Below are 18,733 nucleotides of genomic sequence, written 5' to 3' on the forward strand. Positions count from 1 at the left end.
CCACAAGAAGGGCCGGAAGGAGGATCCGGGGAACTACAGGCCAGTCAGTCTGACCTCGGTGCCTGGGAAGGTCATGGAACAGATCCTCCTCAGTGCCATTACACGGCACATGCAGGAGAACAGGGTGATCAGGCCCAGTCAGCATGGGTTTGTGAAGGGCAGGTCATGCCTATCAAACCTAATGTCCTTCTATGATAAGGTGACCCACTTAGTGGATGAGGGAAAAGCTGTGGATGTTATCTACTTGGATTTTTGCAAAGCTTTTGACACTGTTTCCCACAGCATTCTCCTGGAGAAACTGGCTGCTCATGGCCTGGACAGGTGTACCCTTCGCTGGGTAAAAAACTGGCTGGATGGCCGTGCCCAGAGAGTGGTGGTAAATGGAGTTAAATCCAGTTGGTGTCCGGTCACGAGTGGTGTCCCCCAGGGCTCGGTGCTGGGGCCGGTTCTCTTTAATATCTTTATCAATGATCTGGATGAAGGGATCGAATGCACCCTCAGTAAGTTCGCAGATGACACTAAGCTGGGCTGGAGTGTTGATCTACTTGAGGGTAGGTTGGCTCTGCAGAGGGATCTGGACAGGCTGGACCGATGGGCTGAGGCCAATGGTGTGAGGTTCAACAAGGCCAAGGGCCGGGTCCTGCACTTGGGTCACAACAACCCCATGCAGCGCTACAGGATTGGGGCAGAGTGGCTGGAAAGCCGTCCGGCAGAAAAGGACCTGGGGGTGTTGGTTGACAGCCGGCTGAATATGAGCCAGCAGTGTGCCCAGGTGGCCAAGAAGGCCAACAGCATCCTGGCCTGTATCAGGAATAGTGTGGTGAGCCGGACTAGGGAAGTGATCATCCCCCTGTACTGGGCACTGGTGAGGCCCCACCTCGAGTACCGCGTTCAGTTTTGGGCCCCTCGCTACAAGAGGGACATTGAGGTGTTGGAGCGTGTCCAGAGAAGGGCCACAAAGCTGGTGAGGGGTCCGGAGGACAAACCTTATGAAGAACGACTGAGGGAGCTGGGGTTGTTTAGCTTGGAGAAGAGGAGGCTGAGGGGAGACCTTATCACCCTCTACAACTACCTGAAAGGAGGTTGTAGAGAGATGGGGGCTGACCTCTTCTCCCTGGTGACAAGTGATAGGACGAGAGGAAACGGGTTCAAGTTACATCAGGGGAGGTTCAGATTGGATATTAGGAAACATTTTTTCACTGAAAGGGTTATTAAACGTTGGAACAGGCTGCCCAGGGAGGTGGTGGATTCACCATCCCTGGAGGTGTTTAAAAAAAGGGAAGATGGGGCACTTAGGGACATGGTTTAGAAGTGGCTTTTGTCAGGGTAGGTTAAAGGTTGGACTTGATGATCTTAAAGGTCCCTTCCAACCTCAGCAATTCTATGATTCTATGATGATTCTATGATCGTCTTCCCCGTTAGTGTGTTGTCATGTGTTGAGTACGACATGGGAGTGAAGCATCCAGGAGTCCGGTCTTTTCTCTCTGGGAAAAGATGAAATGGAGTCACTATTTAGGGCTCAGTCTGGCTGTGCTGTGGCATTGAAGGAAGGCATGGCCTCTCTGCTTCCGAGAGATTTTCTTTGACTGCGAATTATACAGATAATCTCATGGATTTTTTTTCTTTTTTTTTTTTTTTTTTTTTTTTTTTTTGGAATGTGGGAGCACTCAGGTTTGGCAAAACCAAAGTTCCAGAATTGCGTCGTAAATACAAAGATAAATCTAAAATGAACGAAAGGAAGGGGTCATCTGAAGAAAAAGTATTCTTTTTAATAATACCGTAGGAAACACGGAAGTAGAGTGGTGATTTTAGGACGCTTCGGATCAAAGCAAAATACAGAGAAGAACAGAGACATGTTGAATCCACATCATATAACCTATTTTCAGTTCCGTAACAAAAAATGAGTTTTGTTTTCTTAATAGACACTTTTGATCTTAAAACATGTCTAAGAGTAGAGAACTAAAGCCTTTTTGGGATCCATTAACTGTCTGGTTTGGGTTTTGGTGTTTTGTTTTGTTTTTTTTTATGTGAAGTTAAAAGCTACTTCTATAGCTGTACAATTTACAAGAAATACTTATAGCGGACAGCGCACAACAGCTGCTTGGACAAATGTCAGTACCTCAGATTTCAGCTCGTTTTAAAAAGGCAGCTAGATTTCAAATACGCTTGGTTGTGTGAGCCCGGCGTGTTCCCAACAACCTTTCCCAGCCAACGCGAATAGTTGGATGTCCCAGCAGTGTAACACAAATGGGTCGTTAGCTGCTGTGAAAAGGCTGGAGTGTTTTAAGTTAAATCTGGGACTGCGACGCCGCGTGGGTCCCACAGGGCTGCAGAGTAACGTGGGTTGACAGACTTACGGCTTCCACTGCTCCACTCCTGTCAGCCTCCAGGAGGAAAGGAGATGCCGAGTCCCAAGGTACAAACTCTTCCATAGTGCGTCTTTTCCCGCTGTTTCTGGTGCTCCTTCTGAGGATAAGAAAAAGCAAGGCGCAGAAATAGCTGGCTTCGTCGTTGCCGTTGCTGCGTTCTGAGTGTGTTTAGATTAACTTGCTGTCTCAATGGGTTGTTTTTTTTCCTTTTTTTTCCACATGCTTCAGTGATCTTCAGAGGCTTGGAGAACTGCAGTCAGAACTGGCAGGGATGGCAGATTTCACTGCAACGTACCTTCAGTGTCAGCTGCTCCTCATCAAGGTTTGACTTCATCTGGGGTTTTTTGGGGCTGCTCTTCAAAAATGGCCCCAGTCCGTCTTAGCGGCGCGCTTGCACGTTTTGCTGTTTGTGCTGAAAACTGACGTGTGATGAAAGTGCGGGTTCCGTGGATTTCTGATATTCCTGCATCCCTTCTGTCGCAAATAATTAATGCGGTAGCTTTGCCGGTGAGTACGGCGGTGCAGATCCCTGCCGTCGTACCTACGGCTTGTGTTGGTTCATGTGCTTTTTGCCAATGCAGAGTTTATTTTCTGACCGAAACCAGGATGGAGGCAACTACTCTGTAGCCTTTCGGGTTACAAGAGTAACCTTTCTTTGCCAGTGGCCACCCGAAGTGCTTTTTGCTAAACTGCTGCTATAGGTGGAGTTTTTATAGACAGTCTTTTGTAGACAGCTCTTTGGGCACCAGTGCCAAAGGAATTCTTTAGGCTTGATTGAGCAAAACATCAGTCGCGCTTTCTTTTACAGTGCCGCAGTGATCTGTCTGTTTGGCATTAGCGGATGAAGTGGTTGCTTTGACACCAGGGCAGCAACCCTTTGCGAAGGCAGCTGCTTTGCTGCAGACAGCAGCTCATTTCTTGTTTCGCTTCTCAAGCTATCAGCTGGTGCTTCAGTTAGTCTCCTGGCGTTCTTTAGGTGTTTGGATGTGATTTATACACATGTAAAGCAAGAACTAAAGCAAGCAACAAACAAGTTTCCAGAAGGGACTTCATAGAAGCTTTGTTATGTAAAACCAAGAAGGAATTTCAGCTTCTTTGCTAATTGCCGAACTGCCAGTTGGCATATCTCATGTCAACCCTCAAATCTTTGGAATTACATTTATCACCCGAAGAAGGCGTTTTAGGTGAGCGGTGTTACAGTTCAGGACGTTCCTAGCTAAATCCAAAACTGTTTCCAGAGTGAAATGTGCTATCCAGGCAGAGGACCAGCATGTGGAGGTGGCTTTGTTGCCCTTCTCCGGGGTTTGGCTGGAGGAAGCGGTGTCTGTTAGCTGAGAGAACAATGGTTTGTGTATCTGGCAAAGAGGAGCGCTCGGTTTGGAAGGAGGAGATAAACACGACACCAGCCATGCCTGGCTTGAGCTGTAGAACAGACAGGACATCAGTGATGTGGAGGAGCCACTAATGCGGCTGAAATGAAAAGTAACTCGTAATATCACACCATTCGAAGCTCTGATATGGCAGAGAGAACCCAAGGGTCAGAGCAGCCCTTTGCAGTAGATTTCGTTCCGATTGCTTCTTTCCCCAACAGAAAGAAGCTGCTGGAGGGGGGAAAAAGTATCTTCATTTCCCAGCCTCTTGGGGGTCAAAAGGTTCCAGACCTTTAAAGGCTCTACATACCCCGTGATTTTTAGGGGTAGGTAGCCGGGATTCTGGGCCAGCCTACGTGAAGGATATAGCCCGTATGTTCTCGAGCTGTGGCTACAGCCAGCCTGTGTGTCGCTGTATCTAAGGGCAGACAGCTTCAAAAAGGAGGCGGTGATATAAATCATCTAGTCAAGCTTTCTTAATTTTTTGTAACATACGTCCAAAAGCAAACAGGGTGTGCTTGGGTGTTGTTTGCTTGGTTGGTTTTTTTTAAATACAAGTATCAGTAGGTGATTTTTACACTCAGTGTCCTTAGGAACTCGGGGAATCTTTGGTGGGGAGGAGACTATCAACGGGAAAGTTCAGAAATATGACTGCGTAGGTGTGTTTCTGGGGACAGTTGTTATTGTTTCCACTTCTTGCCTGCAATTGAAGGTTGGCCTGATCTTGGCCTCAGGCAGGTGATAGCACAGTGGGCTACTGTGTTTCTAATAAGCGACTGCATTCTGCATAAAGTTCTCCTTCAAAAGTACAACGTTTGTCTCAGTCTCTAATTCATAGTTTTGTTAGTATTTTTCTCAAGTCTTATTTTATATTTATAGTTGCATAGGTATCTCTGTGCATTTATACGACAATACATCTTTTGGAGGCCGTGGTTCCCCGTGTTGTATTTAAAAGCACAAAAGACTCCTTTGGCCTGTTTTTTCAGCCAGCCTGTTGGTGTACAGCCGACGGGCACGGCATCTTCCCTGCTCCCAAGCCCATCTAGCGCAGGGTTATAATGTTTAGACTTTTAGACTGAACTGGTTATTTATCATGATTCCCTGGTTTCCTTCTGTAGGCCTTGCAGGAGAAGCTGTGGAACGTGGCAGCTCCTCTGTACCTGAAACAGAACGCGTTAGCATCTGCTGCAGCAAAACAGGTGAGGTGGAAGCAGCTGGGTCTGCCTGGAGGCAAGTCCTCGGATACGAGCCCTCCCTTGGCCATGCAACAATAACACGCTTCTGACCTTCCACTGCCGTAGTCTGTCCGAGTAAATCTTAGTTCCCCAAAGTGGAGTAATCTCTCTCATCTTCAAAAGATGGGAGGCGAGTGGTGGAGGTTCGTGACAACTGTAAAAAGGCAAACATCGCACCCATCTTCCAGAAGAGCAAGAAGGAAGACCCAGAAAACTGTGGGGTGCTTGGCCTCACCTTGCTCCTGGGGAAGGTTATGGAGCAGCTCCTTTTAAAAGCCATTTCTAAACAAGTGAAGGTCAAGGAGGTGATGGGAACAGCCAAAAATGCATTTCCCGAGGGCAAATTGTGCCTGACCAATATCATTGCTCTCTATGATGAGGGGACTGGTGCTGTGAACGAGGGGAGGGCGGTGGAGGGGGAGGGCTTTTGCTTTAGCAAAGCCTTTGATGCAGTCTCCTATTGTTTCCTTTTCACCAAACTGGCAGGATTCCAAACAAGGAATTCACCAAACTGGCAGGATTCCAAACAAGGCCAGGCTTGATGAGGCTCTGAGCAATCTGATCTAGTTGAAGACATCCCTGCTTACTACAGGGGGGGTTGGACTAGGTGACCTTTTAGAGGTTCCTTCCAACCCAACACATTCTGTGATTCTGGCTGAGTAAGTGGGTGATAAGGCTCCTCCAAACTGGGGAGCCGGTTGGCATGCTGGAGGGCACGGCTGCTAAGGCTGGCGTGGACAGGCTAGGGAATTAGGGTGACAGGAGCCTTGTGATGTTCTGCATGGGACAATACGTTGAACGTGAGGCAGTAAAGAGAAGGCCAACTGCATCCTGGGCTAAGAAAGCAAGAGCGTAGCCAGCAGGTCTGGGGAAGTGATCCTTGCCCTCTGTTCACCTCTGGGGAGGTCCCATCTGGAGAGCTGTGTTGTGTTTTGGGCTCCGCAGTAGAAGGAAGATGCTGACAAACTGGGGTAAGTTCAGCAAAGGACCAAAAGTGGTGGAAGGCTGGAGCACATTCCCTGCAAGGAGAAGGTGAGGGAACGGGCCGTGTCCAGCCTGGAGAAGAGAAGGGTGGATTTATTGCTGTCTGCCACTGCCTCATCATAGGATGTAGATGCGGCAGAGCCAGACTGCTCTGGGCAAGAGGCAACGGACACAAATTGGAAGATGAGAAATTCTGATTAGATACAAAGGGGGGGGGAAATTTACCGTAAGGGTGGTTAAATACTGTAACAGGTTGCCCAGAGAGGTGAGGGGAGTCTCCGTCCTTGGAAGTGTTCACAATTTGATGTGGCCCTGAGTAAGTAATTAGACCTGCTGTGAGGATGGGACAAGGCTAGCTGACCTCCAGAGGTCCCACCCAGTCTGAGTTACTCTGATGCTGTGACGTATAAGTGATCTGATCCTGGAAAAACTGAAGTGAAGCCCTAAGCAAAGGTAGAGGAGAAAGCAAGCTATTAAATAATCCAGAAACAAATCCAGAGTAAAAGCAAGTTCATGGATCTGCTGGGAAACTACGCTGACATTTTGAGTCTTCAGTTAATGAAGGTGTAATAAGAGGCAGGTCCTGCTGTGCATCGAAACCTTCTCTGCTGTTGACAGCTGTCCCCAGGGATGAGTAGAAACAAAAACCTATCAGCTTTTTAAATCTTCTGTAATTGAACTGTCTGTCTCGGCTGCCCTTCTCAGTAGTGTGTGAATCCCCCGGGAAGTTTTATCTGTTGTGATTGTGCATGTAGATCACTTCCCGTCAACGCAAGGGGAGGGAATATTTCCTATTAGATAACTTGCAAGTTCTCGGCTTCTATACAGTCATACTGAGCTCAGCTGCGTTAGTTTGAGCACTTCTCTTGTCTACTTAAGCCCGTCTATTTGACAGATAAAGTACGATGGGTAAAACTGCGCAATGTCTTGTCTAAGCTTTTTACCGTGTATCTAAAATAACCCGGAATGGTATTTATCTTGTGATAGTTCCCATATCGGCTTCCAAAATGTAAACCTGAGCAGGACCACTCAGCTTGCTCTGTCATGCTGCTCACGTCTCGTATTCCGGAGTAGCCAGCGGCAGTCGACGAGTGCTCTACCCCTGGAAATTTAAAATGCAATGTCAAAAGATAGACTGGCAATGCAGGGAGTGCTTGATTTCAGGCCAAGTGTCATGAATTGTTTCTTTACTATAGCCAAGATAACCTTTTAGTATTAAGTGCCACTTTATACTGTGAAGAATTTCACCAGAAGAACGAGACTCGTGGATTAATGTGATCCTTGGTATGAGGAAAAATACCAGAATCTCTGTGATCGTGCTTGTGCAAGAGTTTGTAGCAGAGTCTGATGGGTTTTTTTCACCGCTGTGGTGTTTGTCTGACAGATCTTGGAAGAAACGTATAAGATGGAGTTCATGTACAGCGGCGTGGAAAGTAGACAAGTGGTCATTATCCACCACATGAGACTGCAGGCGAAGGCGTTACAGCTCATAGTGACTGCGCGGACCACTAGGGGGTAAGGATGACCTGGTGAAAGGACCTTCTTAGCGTTCGCTGTATCTTGGTTCCCTCAGGCTTTGTTTAAAAAAACAGTAAGGATAAATTAGACGCATCAAACTTCATGGCGTGCCAATAACGATTTGCGAAACTACTTCAGTGTGAAGAGCCTTCTTTTGCCTTCGGTGTAGCTGTAGTGTGGCACGATAATCAATTAGATGACAAAATTATTGGGAAGACGTGTTTAGGGGTTGAGTTCTCTCAGCTATGAACATGTAAATAGGTTAAAAACGTCAGAAGAGTGTGTCTTAGAGTTGAGATTTGGGACCTATTTATCGAGGAAAAGTTGCGTGTCAATGCATTAATTGTGTTTGTTTCATTAAGTATTAGTTACTGAGGTTTTAGCATCAGAAAAGAATTGTCTTTTTGACTGAACCGCAACTAGTGTTTGTGCGACTCAGCCTTTCTGGCCTCAAAATTGTAAGATCTTGTGGTTTTTAGGAGCTTGAACTGGATTCCAAAACACCTAAATGCTTATAGCCATAGAACCAGTTTTCTTTATTTAACACTAAAACAAGGAATGTCATCTTCATTCCAGAGTGGAACCCCTTTTTGGGATGTGTGAAAAGTTCCTACAAGAAGTGGATTCCTTTCAGAGGTGAGAAACTCCATGGCTTCTTCCCTTTGTTAGAACGCCTAGATGACCTTTAAAGGGCCCTTCCAGTCCAAACTATTCTATGATTCTGTCAAGGTCTCCCGACTGTTTTCATCAGGGAATATTCCATTTGTTCTTCACTTCTTCCCATCTCCCTTTCCCTGTTGCTGTCCTACGCAGGGGCCTGCTGTCATGAGATAATGATAGAGCAAGAAGTAGATTCCCTTCTAAATGTGGGATCAACGGAGGAGCATTCCCAGGGAGTATAACAAAAAAGGAATTTCTCCTTTCCTCATCCCGACTTCTAAATTTTAAATGGGAGAGTGAGTGAACTGTCTACACACTCAAGGTGGGAGTGATCTCACCCAGGTGTTGACGTTTGCTTTGTAGACCACAGCTTATGAAGCACGTGCCCAGCTCTCCTCTCACCGGAGAGGTCCTTCTTTTATTTTGTCCAAATCTGGATGTCTAAAATAGGTCAGATTAAGGATGCTCAGAAGGGAATTGGGCAGCTTGCCCAGTGACATAGGTATCCAGAGTTGGCTGAGCAGAATTCCGTCTTTAGTTCTGATTAAATTCCCATTTATTCGTGGTCCATGTGCTTGGTGGTTGTGGCTGGTTAAGTGATGGGGGAACCAAATCTACCTATTCCCTAACGCTTAGCTCGTTTGGTAGCTAGTGAATCCAGCCCTTCCTTTGCTTCCTGTCTTTTCCTTGCACCAAGTCTGGGGAGCAGCAAAACTCATCACTGTTTTCAGGAAGGTGACTCCTACAGGCAGTGAGGAATTCCACAAAAGTAGTAGCCTGATTTTACTCCTGTATAAAGAATAAGAAATATCAAATGTTCTTCTTGTGAGAGGCTTTTGTCCCAAACTATAGAAGGGATTCTATTCTTTGTTCTTGACTTCTAGAACTCGCTTCTTCCCCCCCCCCCCCCCCCACCCCTCCACTGATTGTAGTTTACTATTAAAATTTCACTTCCTGGGTGCAATAAGTAATCATCTCATAAATATCGTTAGAGGAAAACCATCCTGGAAACTTTGCTGCAGCAGAAGGTCAGACAACTCGCGTGTTGGGTGCGCGGGTATGTTAGGTCCTGTGATGAGTCAGCTATTTAGTCAGTCAGATGCACAGCATGAAGAATTCGGCATATGCACGTCATCCCTGAGAAGTACCAATTTCGGAAGTTTGCAAGGCAACTCGAGCAGGATTGGCTCTTTCACCCAACTGTTTCTTTGTTGGGACATCAAGATTGAGTGCAGAGTACTGGAATCGCCCATAGTCTCATTTAATTAGCACTCTTACTATCTAAATGGCATTACAGCCGCACGGGTAATGTGAGCGGACAAACCCCTACAGTATCCGCTTCTCATTAACGTGGTGTTGATGGGCACCTCAGCATTTCCAGCTCCCTTCTTCGGGAATCCAGATTCCTTTGCCTGCTAGGCTCTGTATGGATGAAGGACATCAAAATTGAGATCTGCTTACCCCACAACGTGGTCAGTTTGAGCACAAGGTATGGTCCCAACATCACTAGCCAAAATAATCTTTATCTTATGTATGAGACACGCATCGGAAGAGAAATCTACGTATCTAATTCTGTCATTATAACTACACGTGAGGATTAAGTAGCTCGGCGGAAAATAACAATGCTGTTGAAAACATTGAAAAAAGCATTTGATTTTTTTCATTTATTCCTAACACAGGTGCTTCATCTCTGAGCTCCCACACATGCAAGGCAGTTTTGTAGATAAATTGCTGGACTTAATGCCCAGACTCGTGACATCTAAGCCTTCGGAAGTGGTCAAGATTCTTCAGACAACGCTGCGACAAAGTACCTTCCTCCACCTTCCTCTCCCAGAGCAGGTCAGTTTAACACAGAGAATTAAACACGATATCCCCGCAGGCTGTCTCAGCGTCTGCTTAGTTCCTAATATACCGCGAAGCTTTTAGGATTCAGGTTTTTGGTCAGTTCCAAGTGTTATTCCTTCAAAGGCTTTCTTCTTCTTGCCTGGCATCCTCGGGACTACTGTTAAAAATACAAAGAACTTAGTAATTCCTGGCAGTATCTGAAAGCATCCAAAGTTCGTGCACGATTTCTCCGTTAAGAACAGTAATGATGGACTTTTTTTCTTTCTTCCTCTTCTCCCCGCCTTATTTTTGCCAACCGCTTTGCCCCCACTAGCTCCATAGAGCTACTGCCAATATCATTGAACCTACCGGTGAATCTGACAATCCTCTGAGGTTCACGTCGGGGTTGGTAGTCGCGCTGGATGTTGACGCAACTCTGGAACACGTGCAGGATCCCCAAGGAACCGTTAAAGTTCAGGTGAGCAGTGGCTTGTCATAAATGCAAACAAGATTGCGTCTGACGGGGAGTTGGTGTAAGGATGTCAGCGCTTCTAAACTGCAGATAATTGTACACTTCAGTAGTCACGGTGTTGGATTTCTGCGTTTTGAACACATGTTCTGAAACTGGCTTGTCCAGTGTTGTCCGTAGCGCGCTGAGTTGACTTGCCTGCAGTTCCTGAGAGTTTGCTTTGAGCGCTCTGATGCCATTCTGTGCTTTCACGTGCGCTGGGCACGTTACGGCCGTGAGCACAAATACGCGCTGGTGAACTTGTGCAGTGGGAGAAGGAGGAGGAAAAGAAGCTGTTCTGAACGGTACAGGAATGTGCGGGCTCTCGGCTCTTCCTCTTTACAGCTGAACTTTCTTCCTGCTGCCGAATCGCTAGTTTCAAACGCAGCTGAGGAGGTAGGTGTGGTATGATGCCAAGTAAAACATGCACATTGACTGCATAACAAAGAAATGAAACCCTCTGTGCTTACACTGCAGAGGAAGAAGCTGATGTTGGTGTACGTTTTCCCCCCTCCGCTGTGGGTCTGAATGGCCAGTGTGTGGCTGTTAAATCTAGGGCAGCTGGGCTCCTGGCTCCCAGATAAAGCACACCTTCCTGAACACAAACAGCAAAAACCAAAATAACGCACACTCTGCAAATCCCCAGCTGTCATTTAGTGGTTTCCTTTTTTTTTTTTTTTTTTTTCTCCCCCTATAGGTATTGTATCCAGATGGACAAGCACAGATAATCCATCCTAAACCAGCTGACTTCCGAAATCCTGGTCCTGGAAGGCACAGGCTGATAACTCAGGTCTACCTCTCGCACACAGCCTGGACAGGTAACGTTAATGATACAAGTTCACGTGATTGTGTCGCCGCACGTTTCTGTGATAGGAGTGTGTCTTGCTTGATCCCAGTCTCCTGCACGTTGGATGTACCCCCCACAATCTTGGGGGCTTTGGGGATCCTGGAGTCTACAGCTGTTGTTGGTGCTGCCCTTCGCGTTGATCAGATTCTCGCAGCCTTTGAGCAGTTACATCTCCCAGTGGATGTGGCAGTACTGCTCCGTAGGTGACTCGAGGGGCTGCTGTCATGGGAGGGAAGGTGCATAGAATCGTCTCGGTTGGAAGGGACCACTAAGATCATCGAGTCCAACCACTCATCTCCTATGAAGACAGGCTGAGAGAGTTGGGGGTGTTGAGCCTGGAGAAGAGAAGGCTCCGGGGAGACCTTAGAGCCTCTTCCAGTCCCTGAAGGGGCTGCAGGGAAGCTGGAGAGGGACTTTTTACAAGGGCATGTAGTGATAGGACAAGGGGAAATGGCTTCAGAATGGCTCAAACTCCTCAAATGGAAGAGGGGAGATTGAGCTGAGATCTGAGGCAGAAATTCTTGGCTGTGAGGGTGGTGAGCCCCTGGCCCAGGTTGCCCAGAGAAGCTGTGGCTGCCCCATCCCTGGAGGGGTTCAAGGCCAGGTTGGACGGGGCTTGGAGCAACCTGGTCTGGTGGGAGGTGTCCCTGCCCAGGGCAGGGGCTTGGAACTGGATGATCTTTAAGGTCCCTTCCAACCCGAACCATTCCGTGATTCATGGGGGCTGTGAGTGCAGTCTTCCGGCGCTGGGAGCCTTTACAGGGGAGCCCATGTTGAAGGTGAGCTCACCCGTTTCTCTGCGGAGCAAGATCGGTTGTAGGCGTCAGGTCTGCATCCTTTTTAAAGGCAAGGAGTCATGGTAAACTGACTCATTGTAATTCATTGTTTCACATCTGACAGGTATTTGAGGAGGGCAGAGAACCTTTGGAACGGTGTGTACTCAACGGTGTAATTTCACTGCTGATTAAACTTTCACCCTTTTAATGCCCTAAAAAACCATCCTTTAGCTCTGATGAAATACGCGACTCCAGGATTCACGTTCAGTCGCAGTCGGCATCGATGCTTCCCCATGGAAGTGCTTCGGTAATTGGCTTGTGGACTTCAAACAACAAAAGCGGAGAGCATTTGTTCGCAGCTCCCTTTGTCCTGTTTTCTTTTAATCCCTTCACATTTCTTGAAACGCGGGGTGTTTTTCTGAGCAGTTATTAATAGGATTTGGTGACTTATTTTTTTTTCTTAACCAACAAAGTTTTGTTTAGTGCCATGTTCTCTCACGTACTTTTTATACAGCGCTTCCATGGTATGCTCGTTCATCCTGCGATCTTTCTTTTGTTTTGGAGAGTTAAAAATGGTATTGTTTCTACGACTGGGAGTGTCTGGATTTAAAGGTTCATCCCGTACCAGAGGGAGCTGAATCAAATCCTTATTTCTGCTTCTGCAGCACTCATTCGAAGGCCGTTTTAAGTAGGGCCCCAAATGATTCCATTCTGGTCTCTCCCCTGCCATTATTTTGATTAACTTTGACGTTGGCACTTGGGTGTATAAAATGTGGCGAGGAAACCAAGCTGGGAGGGGTTCAGGGGCTGAGGTCAGAATTCAAAATGGAGAAAGTGCCGGAGTTCGAGACAAGTGAAATCATTGAAGGCCAGTAACAAGTGTGTGCTTAGGAAGCAGAATGCCCAAAGCCCGGATTAACTGACAGGGGTAGCAGAAGCGATAGCGGTGACTACAAGCTGCAAGTAAGAGATGACAATGTGGCGAAAAGGTGAATCTCGGGGACCCTGGGCTAAGTGTGGGGAGAAGGGTTATTTCACGTGTTCTCTCTGGGGTGGATGATGTCCCAGCTGGGGGACCGCTGCTGTTCTGGGCATTGCAGCTTAAAATGATGCGGGTTTCAGTAGGTTTCATTTAGGTTTCGGTGACGTGGCCCTGGTTTTGGTTTTAACCTGGGATCCAGTTCAGCCCCACACACCACCTGGTGCACGCTCGCTCTCCCCCCGGTGGGACGGGGAAGAGAATCAGGAGGGTAAAAGCGAGGGAACTCCTGGCTATTGCACTGGTCAACACTGTGTTACCAACACTGTTTTAATCACAAATCCGAAAGTTAGCACCACGCGAGCTACTATGAAGGAAAATTAACTCTATCTCAAGCCAAAACCAGTACAAGTCCATACAGAAAAGCCAAAGGGATCATGTTTTTCAGTTTAGAAAGGAACATTTTGATGGGGCTGTGGTCCAGCATGCTGCTCCGAGTCACACTGTGTGTGAAAGCCTCTTTTCATTATGACCCCTGGGAGAAGAACAAAGTGAAATCATCTTATGGACAGTATCAGGAATATCTGCCTAGCCGATGAGATGGTGAAAGAGGGGAACAGGCTGTCGTGCAGCATAAAAAACCTCCAACAGAAGAGAATCTTCAAGTCATCTCCTCTGCTGGGAGTCTTTTCAGACATCACAGAGTGGTTGGGGTTGGAAGGGACTTTAAAGATCATCTGGTTCCACCCCCCTGCCCTGGGCAGGGACACCTCCCACCAGCCCAGGTTGCTCAGAGCCCCGTCCAACCTGGGTTAAATCATCTGGATTTACTTGATCCTGCCATAAAAATGTAGGTAGCAGGTCCTCTTTTTGTGGTCTTTTATGATTTTATTATTATTGTGTTGGGATAACTGTTAACGGTTACTGTTGAAAGTTGCTCTCTGTTAGTGAGATTCTTTTTTTCAGCTATTACAGAGAGGGGATGGATCTAAACTGGTGCTTAGTTCTGCTGTGCTGAATATAACAACAAAGTTGTATTTTCGAACACCGGACTGGATTCTGGTCGGCCCAGAAGGGCTCTGTACTTTCCCCAGCACACGCGAGAGAAAGTTTCGTACAGTATCGGTTGTTTGCTGTGTGATGAGAGTCATGTTTGGGTTCTTCTCTTCTTTTTTTTCCTCTGCAGAGCCATGTCAGATCGAAGTGCGGTTGCTGCTGGCCTACAATTCCAACAGGAGCAAGGCATCCGCTAAAATTCCTAAATCCAGCTGGAGCGAGAGCTTGGAGGCTCTCCCGCAATCTGAAAACGGCATAGAGGGGACCATCCCCTTCAGCAAACCTGTCAAAGTGTACATAATGCCCAAACCTGCCAGGCGGTGAAGGCTGTCGCTAAAATAAATACATTTATGGGATTGTTGGATTACGTGGAACGACAGTGAACCAAACCAAAACAGTTTTCTACTTGGGTAAAAAAAAAAAAAAAGTCAACCATAAAATAAAGCTGCTGAAGAACGATTGGTCTCCTGTGTTGAGAAGCAGCTAAACCACTACGGGAGTCGTTCAGCTTGTTGAGGACAGTTTCAAGAAAATGCGGGTGTTTCTATATTGGCTCAACAAAATCGAGACAGTTCTCAGCCGGCATTCCAGGGGTGTTTCATTGGGCCATATCTTCAGTTTTCACTTATCCAAAGCTTCTCTTCAAGCCCTCTAGGTTTTCTGCTCTGTATTTACAAAGGTATTTACTGTGTAAATGCTTAGGCACAGAAACCAATGTTATTTTTACAGTACTCTGCAATGAAGTTAAGGAGTTTGGGGGGGTTTGTGTGGGGTTTTTTTAGTTGTGTTTTTTTTTTTTTTTAATGTCTAAAACTTGTATTTGCGCATTGGTACCTAAATTCTTAGTTTTAAAAAAAATATATATATTCTGAAGTGCTATTGTTCTTGTGTAGGAGCTGCACCTCAAAGTGGAATTGCCAATTGCCGTAGGGTAAATCCCGAGCCGTTTTACATCCCGTACAGCTGCGCTGAAGCTGGTGCAGTTTTGGGGAGGGCGCAGGTTGCGGTGAGGGGGGAGGAGGAACCTGTTGGTGCAAGCAGCAGCACTCCAATTAGCAGGACATGGAGTTTAATTGAGTTAGAGCAACAAAACTTGACTTTTGTTTGTTTACATAAAATGGAGTCAAACATCTCTGAATTGTAATCCAAGTGTCTTGTGCCTTCGTATGCCTTTAGGAAAAATGCGGTTAAATACCATGGGTTGAAAATTTACTAACCCCATCCCACAAAGTTTTACAGGATCTGTTTCCACGTGGTGATCTTGGCCTGACCCGCTCTTACCGAGGTGAGAAAATCCGCGCAGTTTTCCCATTCAGCAGCAGTTTTGGCAGCCGGAGTCTTTCTGAAGTAGCCAGACAGGCTCCCAGTTAAGCAGCAGGCGGGCAGCTTGTCGGTGTTCCCCGAAGGAGGTGAGCTGGGAGTAGGGAGGGACAAGAACTCACTAAAAACGTGGCCCTTCTGGCATTCCTGTGGGATGCGTGTCTGCGCATCGCTCCCGTGTGGGAGGCTTCAGCGGACTGAGGAACCTCCTGTGACTTGCAGCTGATCCTTTGGTAGGATTTTGTAGGAGCGCTTACTGTGTGAAACGTTATGGTGCAGCTGCGAAATGTTACTTATGTTCATAAATCAATTGTTTTTTTTAAAAAAAAAAAGGTGCATTTTTAGCAAGTAAACAAAAGCAGTGAAGAAATACTTTCCAATTGTAGAGATCAGTGTAAATAATAACCCTTTGTGTGCTTTCCTACAATAAAATTGGAAAACTCATGCTAATCTGTTCCCTCTTTATTATATGAGTGAACATTCATGCAGGCTTGGTCCTGGGCTAAAAAGATTATTGTAAGTTTTTTGTGATTTTTGAGTTAATTTTTTAGCACTGACATGTTGTGGTCCGAAGGCTCATAACTATAAAACTACTGAAGCTGCTTGAGGTGTTCTTGAATTAAATATCCTTTCTTAGTGCTGCTGCTCTTACAAACTGGTTTTGGGGATCTCAGCTTTAGGGCGCTGCTTCGACAGCCTCCTGCACATGTCACAGCCAAGTTGTTACCGGCCCATTTCTCGTTGGCACCCTCAGTTCAATTCCCAGTGGACAGGGCTTGATGTATAGAATCATGGAATCGTCTGGGTTGGAAGGGACCTGTCAGATCATCGAGTCCAACCATCAACCTAACACTGCCCAAACCACCACTACCCCATGTCCCTCAGCACCACGTCCGCGCGGCTCTTAAATCCCTCCAGGGATGGCGATTCCACCACTTCCCTGGGCAGCCTCTTCCAATGTTTAATAACCCTTTCAGTGTATAAATTTTCCCTAATATCCAATCCAAACCTCCCCTGGTGCAACTTGAGGCTGTTTCCTCTGGTCCCATTGCCTGTTACTTGGGAGAAGAGACTGACCCCCCACTTCTCTACAACCTCCAAGTCTCTTCTAATGAAGCTGGGTCCATGCAGATCCTTGGTGAGTTGAGCCAGCTTGTTACATGCTTCCCCCCTCCTCCATTTTGCACTTCACCAGTATTTCTGTGGTTTGTCATCCCAGTAAAGACTTCTGATTTAAATGGTGTCATAGACTGGCAGGGGTTGGAAGGGATCTCTGGAGATCATCCCGTCCAACCCCCTGCCAGAGCAGGGTCACCCAGAGCAGGTGGCACAGGAACACGTCCAGGCGGGTTTGGAATGTCTCCAGAGACGGAGACTCCACCACCTCTCTGGGCAGCCTGTGCCAGGGCTCTGCCACCCTCACGGGAAAGAAGTTCCTCCTCAGGTTTAGGTGGAACTTCCTATGGTCAAGTTGCTGCATGTTTGTGCCCAGTCCTGTCACTGGGCACCACTGAGAAGATCCTGGCCCCACCCTCCTGACACCCACCCTTTAAGTATTTCTAAGCATTGATGAGATCCCCCTCAGTCATCCTTTTTTCCATATGCTCCAGGCCACAGCTGCTGCTTTGGTAGTTGGAGCAGAAACCAGGGCCCGAGGGAACGCCTGTTCAGTCCTGAATGCTGCCCTGAATGCCACCCTTCTCTGTCGGCACAGAGAAGAAAAGTTTTTCATCTGTAATTTCAAGATGTCTAAAACCACTTGAAAATTTAAGACTGCTACAAACATTTCCAATCTCCTAATGAGAGTATTCCACAGTTGGCTTCTCTTCTTGAGCTCATCTTGTAGTTTTTCTCTGAGTCTTAGTTTGAATTACAGAAGAAATCATAGCTTCTCCTTTTCTTCTTAAGTTTCATCTACTCAAGCAGATGACTGATTCATCATCGTGGAAAAAAAAAAGTGTTCTGTAACACTGATGATCTTAAAAATTCAATGTCAAATGCCGTTTCCTTAATACTGTACTCTTTCCAAGATTCAAATTCACCTTTGTTTTCCCTGCTATGTGGGTAAGCAGATTGGGGAGAATGGTTCGGGTTGGAAGGGACCTTAAAGATCATCCAGTGCCACCCCCTGCCCTGGGCAGGGACACCTCCCACCAGACCAGCTTGCTCCAAGCCCCGTCCAACCTGGCCTTGAACCCCTCCAGGGATGGGGCAGCCACAGCTTCTCTGGGCAACCTGGGCCAGGGGCTCACCCCCCTCACAGCCAAGAATTTCTGCCCGAGATCTCACCTAAACCTCCCCAGCTTTCCAGTTTAAAACTGTTGTCCTTTGTCCTATCACTACAGACCCTGGTAAAACATCCCTTATATAACTATGTTTTAATAGGCCTTTCTCTTGCGGCCATTCTCTACCTTTTCCCTTCTTACTGAATATATGTTTGATTTTGTTTTGTTACTTTGTGTTTGTGTTGTGTTCTTTTTTTAAACTGCTTACCTTGATCTCCCGTCTATTTCAGCTTACTTTCTCGTTTAAATGCATTTTCACACCATGTTCCACCAGAGGGAAAAATCTGAAAGGAAATTTGTATGAAAGGTAAATATTCTGAGATTTTTTTGTTGTTGTTGTAGTTGTTTAAATCTAGCTGTTGACTTTTTCCTTGAACTCGGATCACAACCACCCAAGTACAGGGAGATTCTGTTCTCACTGATCTTTGCCAGCGTAGGAACGCGGTGCCAGGGCAGAGCTGCAGCTGCAGGGAGATCGAGCAATCTAGAAGCAAGGGCCAATAATTTGCTAAAAACTAACAATGTTCAAACACCCCTCACCTCCGCGTTTTACCTCCTAGTTAGACCTAAGGGAAGCAGGTCAAGAATCTGGCAGAGAGAGGAAAAGGCTGAATTCGTATGTTAGTTTAGTGGTTTGAAAATCTGTTGTCGTGTTTACCCTTTTTTTTTTTTTCCCCCCAGCTTTAATTATACATGGCGTCTGCCTGTGGGGGAAGGCTAGCTCTGAGTGCTTTTAATGGGAAATTCAGAATCCTGAAGTGCCATTGAAATTCGTTCGGCCAATTCTTAGAACTTAGCAAGTAAATAATGCAATTATCAAGTCAAGAACGCTCAAAACAATGCACAAATGTATTTGGAACGACATTGAAGATTATGCGATATTAACTGGAGCCTGGTGTGGCTTTCGTGTATCTGAGTTTTCAAAGTACAGAAAAACGAACTGGGCGGGTACCGTCCCTGCAAAAAGTACAGAGCAAGTTCTTGGGAAGACGAAAGAAAATC

At 46.6% G+C, this 18,733-nt stretch overlaps 1 protein-coding gene across 3 annotated transcripts in view; it reads left to right on the forward strand.

The window, feature by feature from the left end:
• Positions 1–15,896, forward strand: part of INTS4 (integrator complex subunit 4) — a 40,886-nt gene extending 24,990 nt beyond the window's left edge. For 2 of the 3 annotated variants that reach the window (XM_054193257.1, XM_054193268.1), the window contains exons 16-23: positions 2,598–2,691; positions 4,858–4,938; positions 7,343–7,473; positions 8,053–8,112; positions 9,816–9,975; positions 10,295–10,438; positions 11,166–11,286; positions 14,257–15,896. In XM_054193257.1, the coding sequence (XP_054049232.1) occupies positions 2,598–2,691; positions 4,858–4,938; positions 7,343–7,473; positions 8,053–8,112; positions 9,816–9,975; positions 10,295–10,438; positions 11,166–11,286; positions 14,257–14,450 (985 nt within the window). In that variant the 3' untranslated portion in view covers positions 14,451–15,896. The remainder of the gene's footprint in view (positions 1–2,597; positions 2,692–4,857; positions 4,939–7,342; positions 7,474–8,052; positions 8,113–9,815; positions 9,976–10,294; positions 10,439–11,165; positions 11,287–14,256) is intronic. The other variant, XR_008465105.1, reaches the window with a different exon arrangement.
• Positions 15,897–18,733: the final 2,837 nt, after the last annotated feature.

This window comes from Rissa tridactyla, chromosome 1 (genome assembly GCF_028500815.1).
Source record: "Rissa tridactyla isolate bRisTri1 chromosome 1, bRisTri1.patW.cur.20221130, whole genome shotgun sequence".
NCBI lineage: Eukaryota > Metazoa > Chordata > Aves > Charadriiformes > Laridae > Rissa > Rissa tridactyla.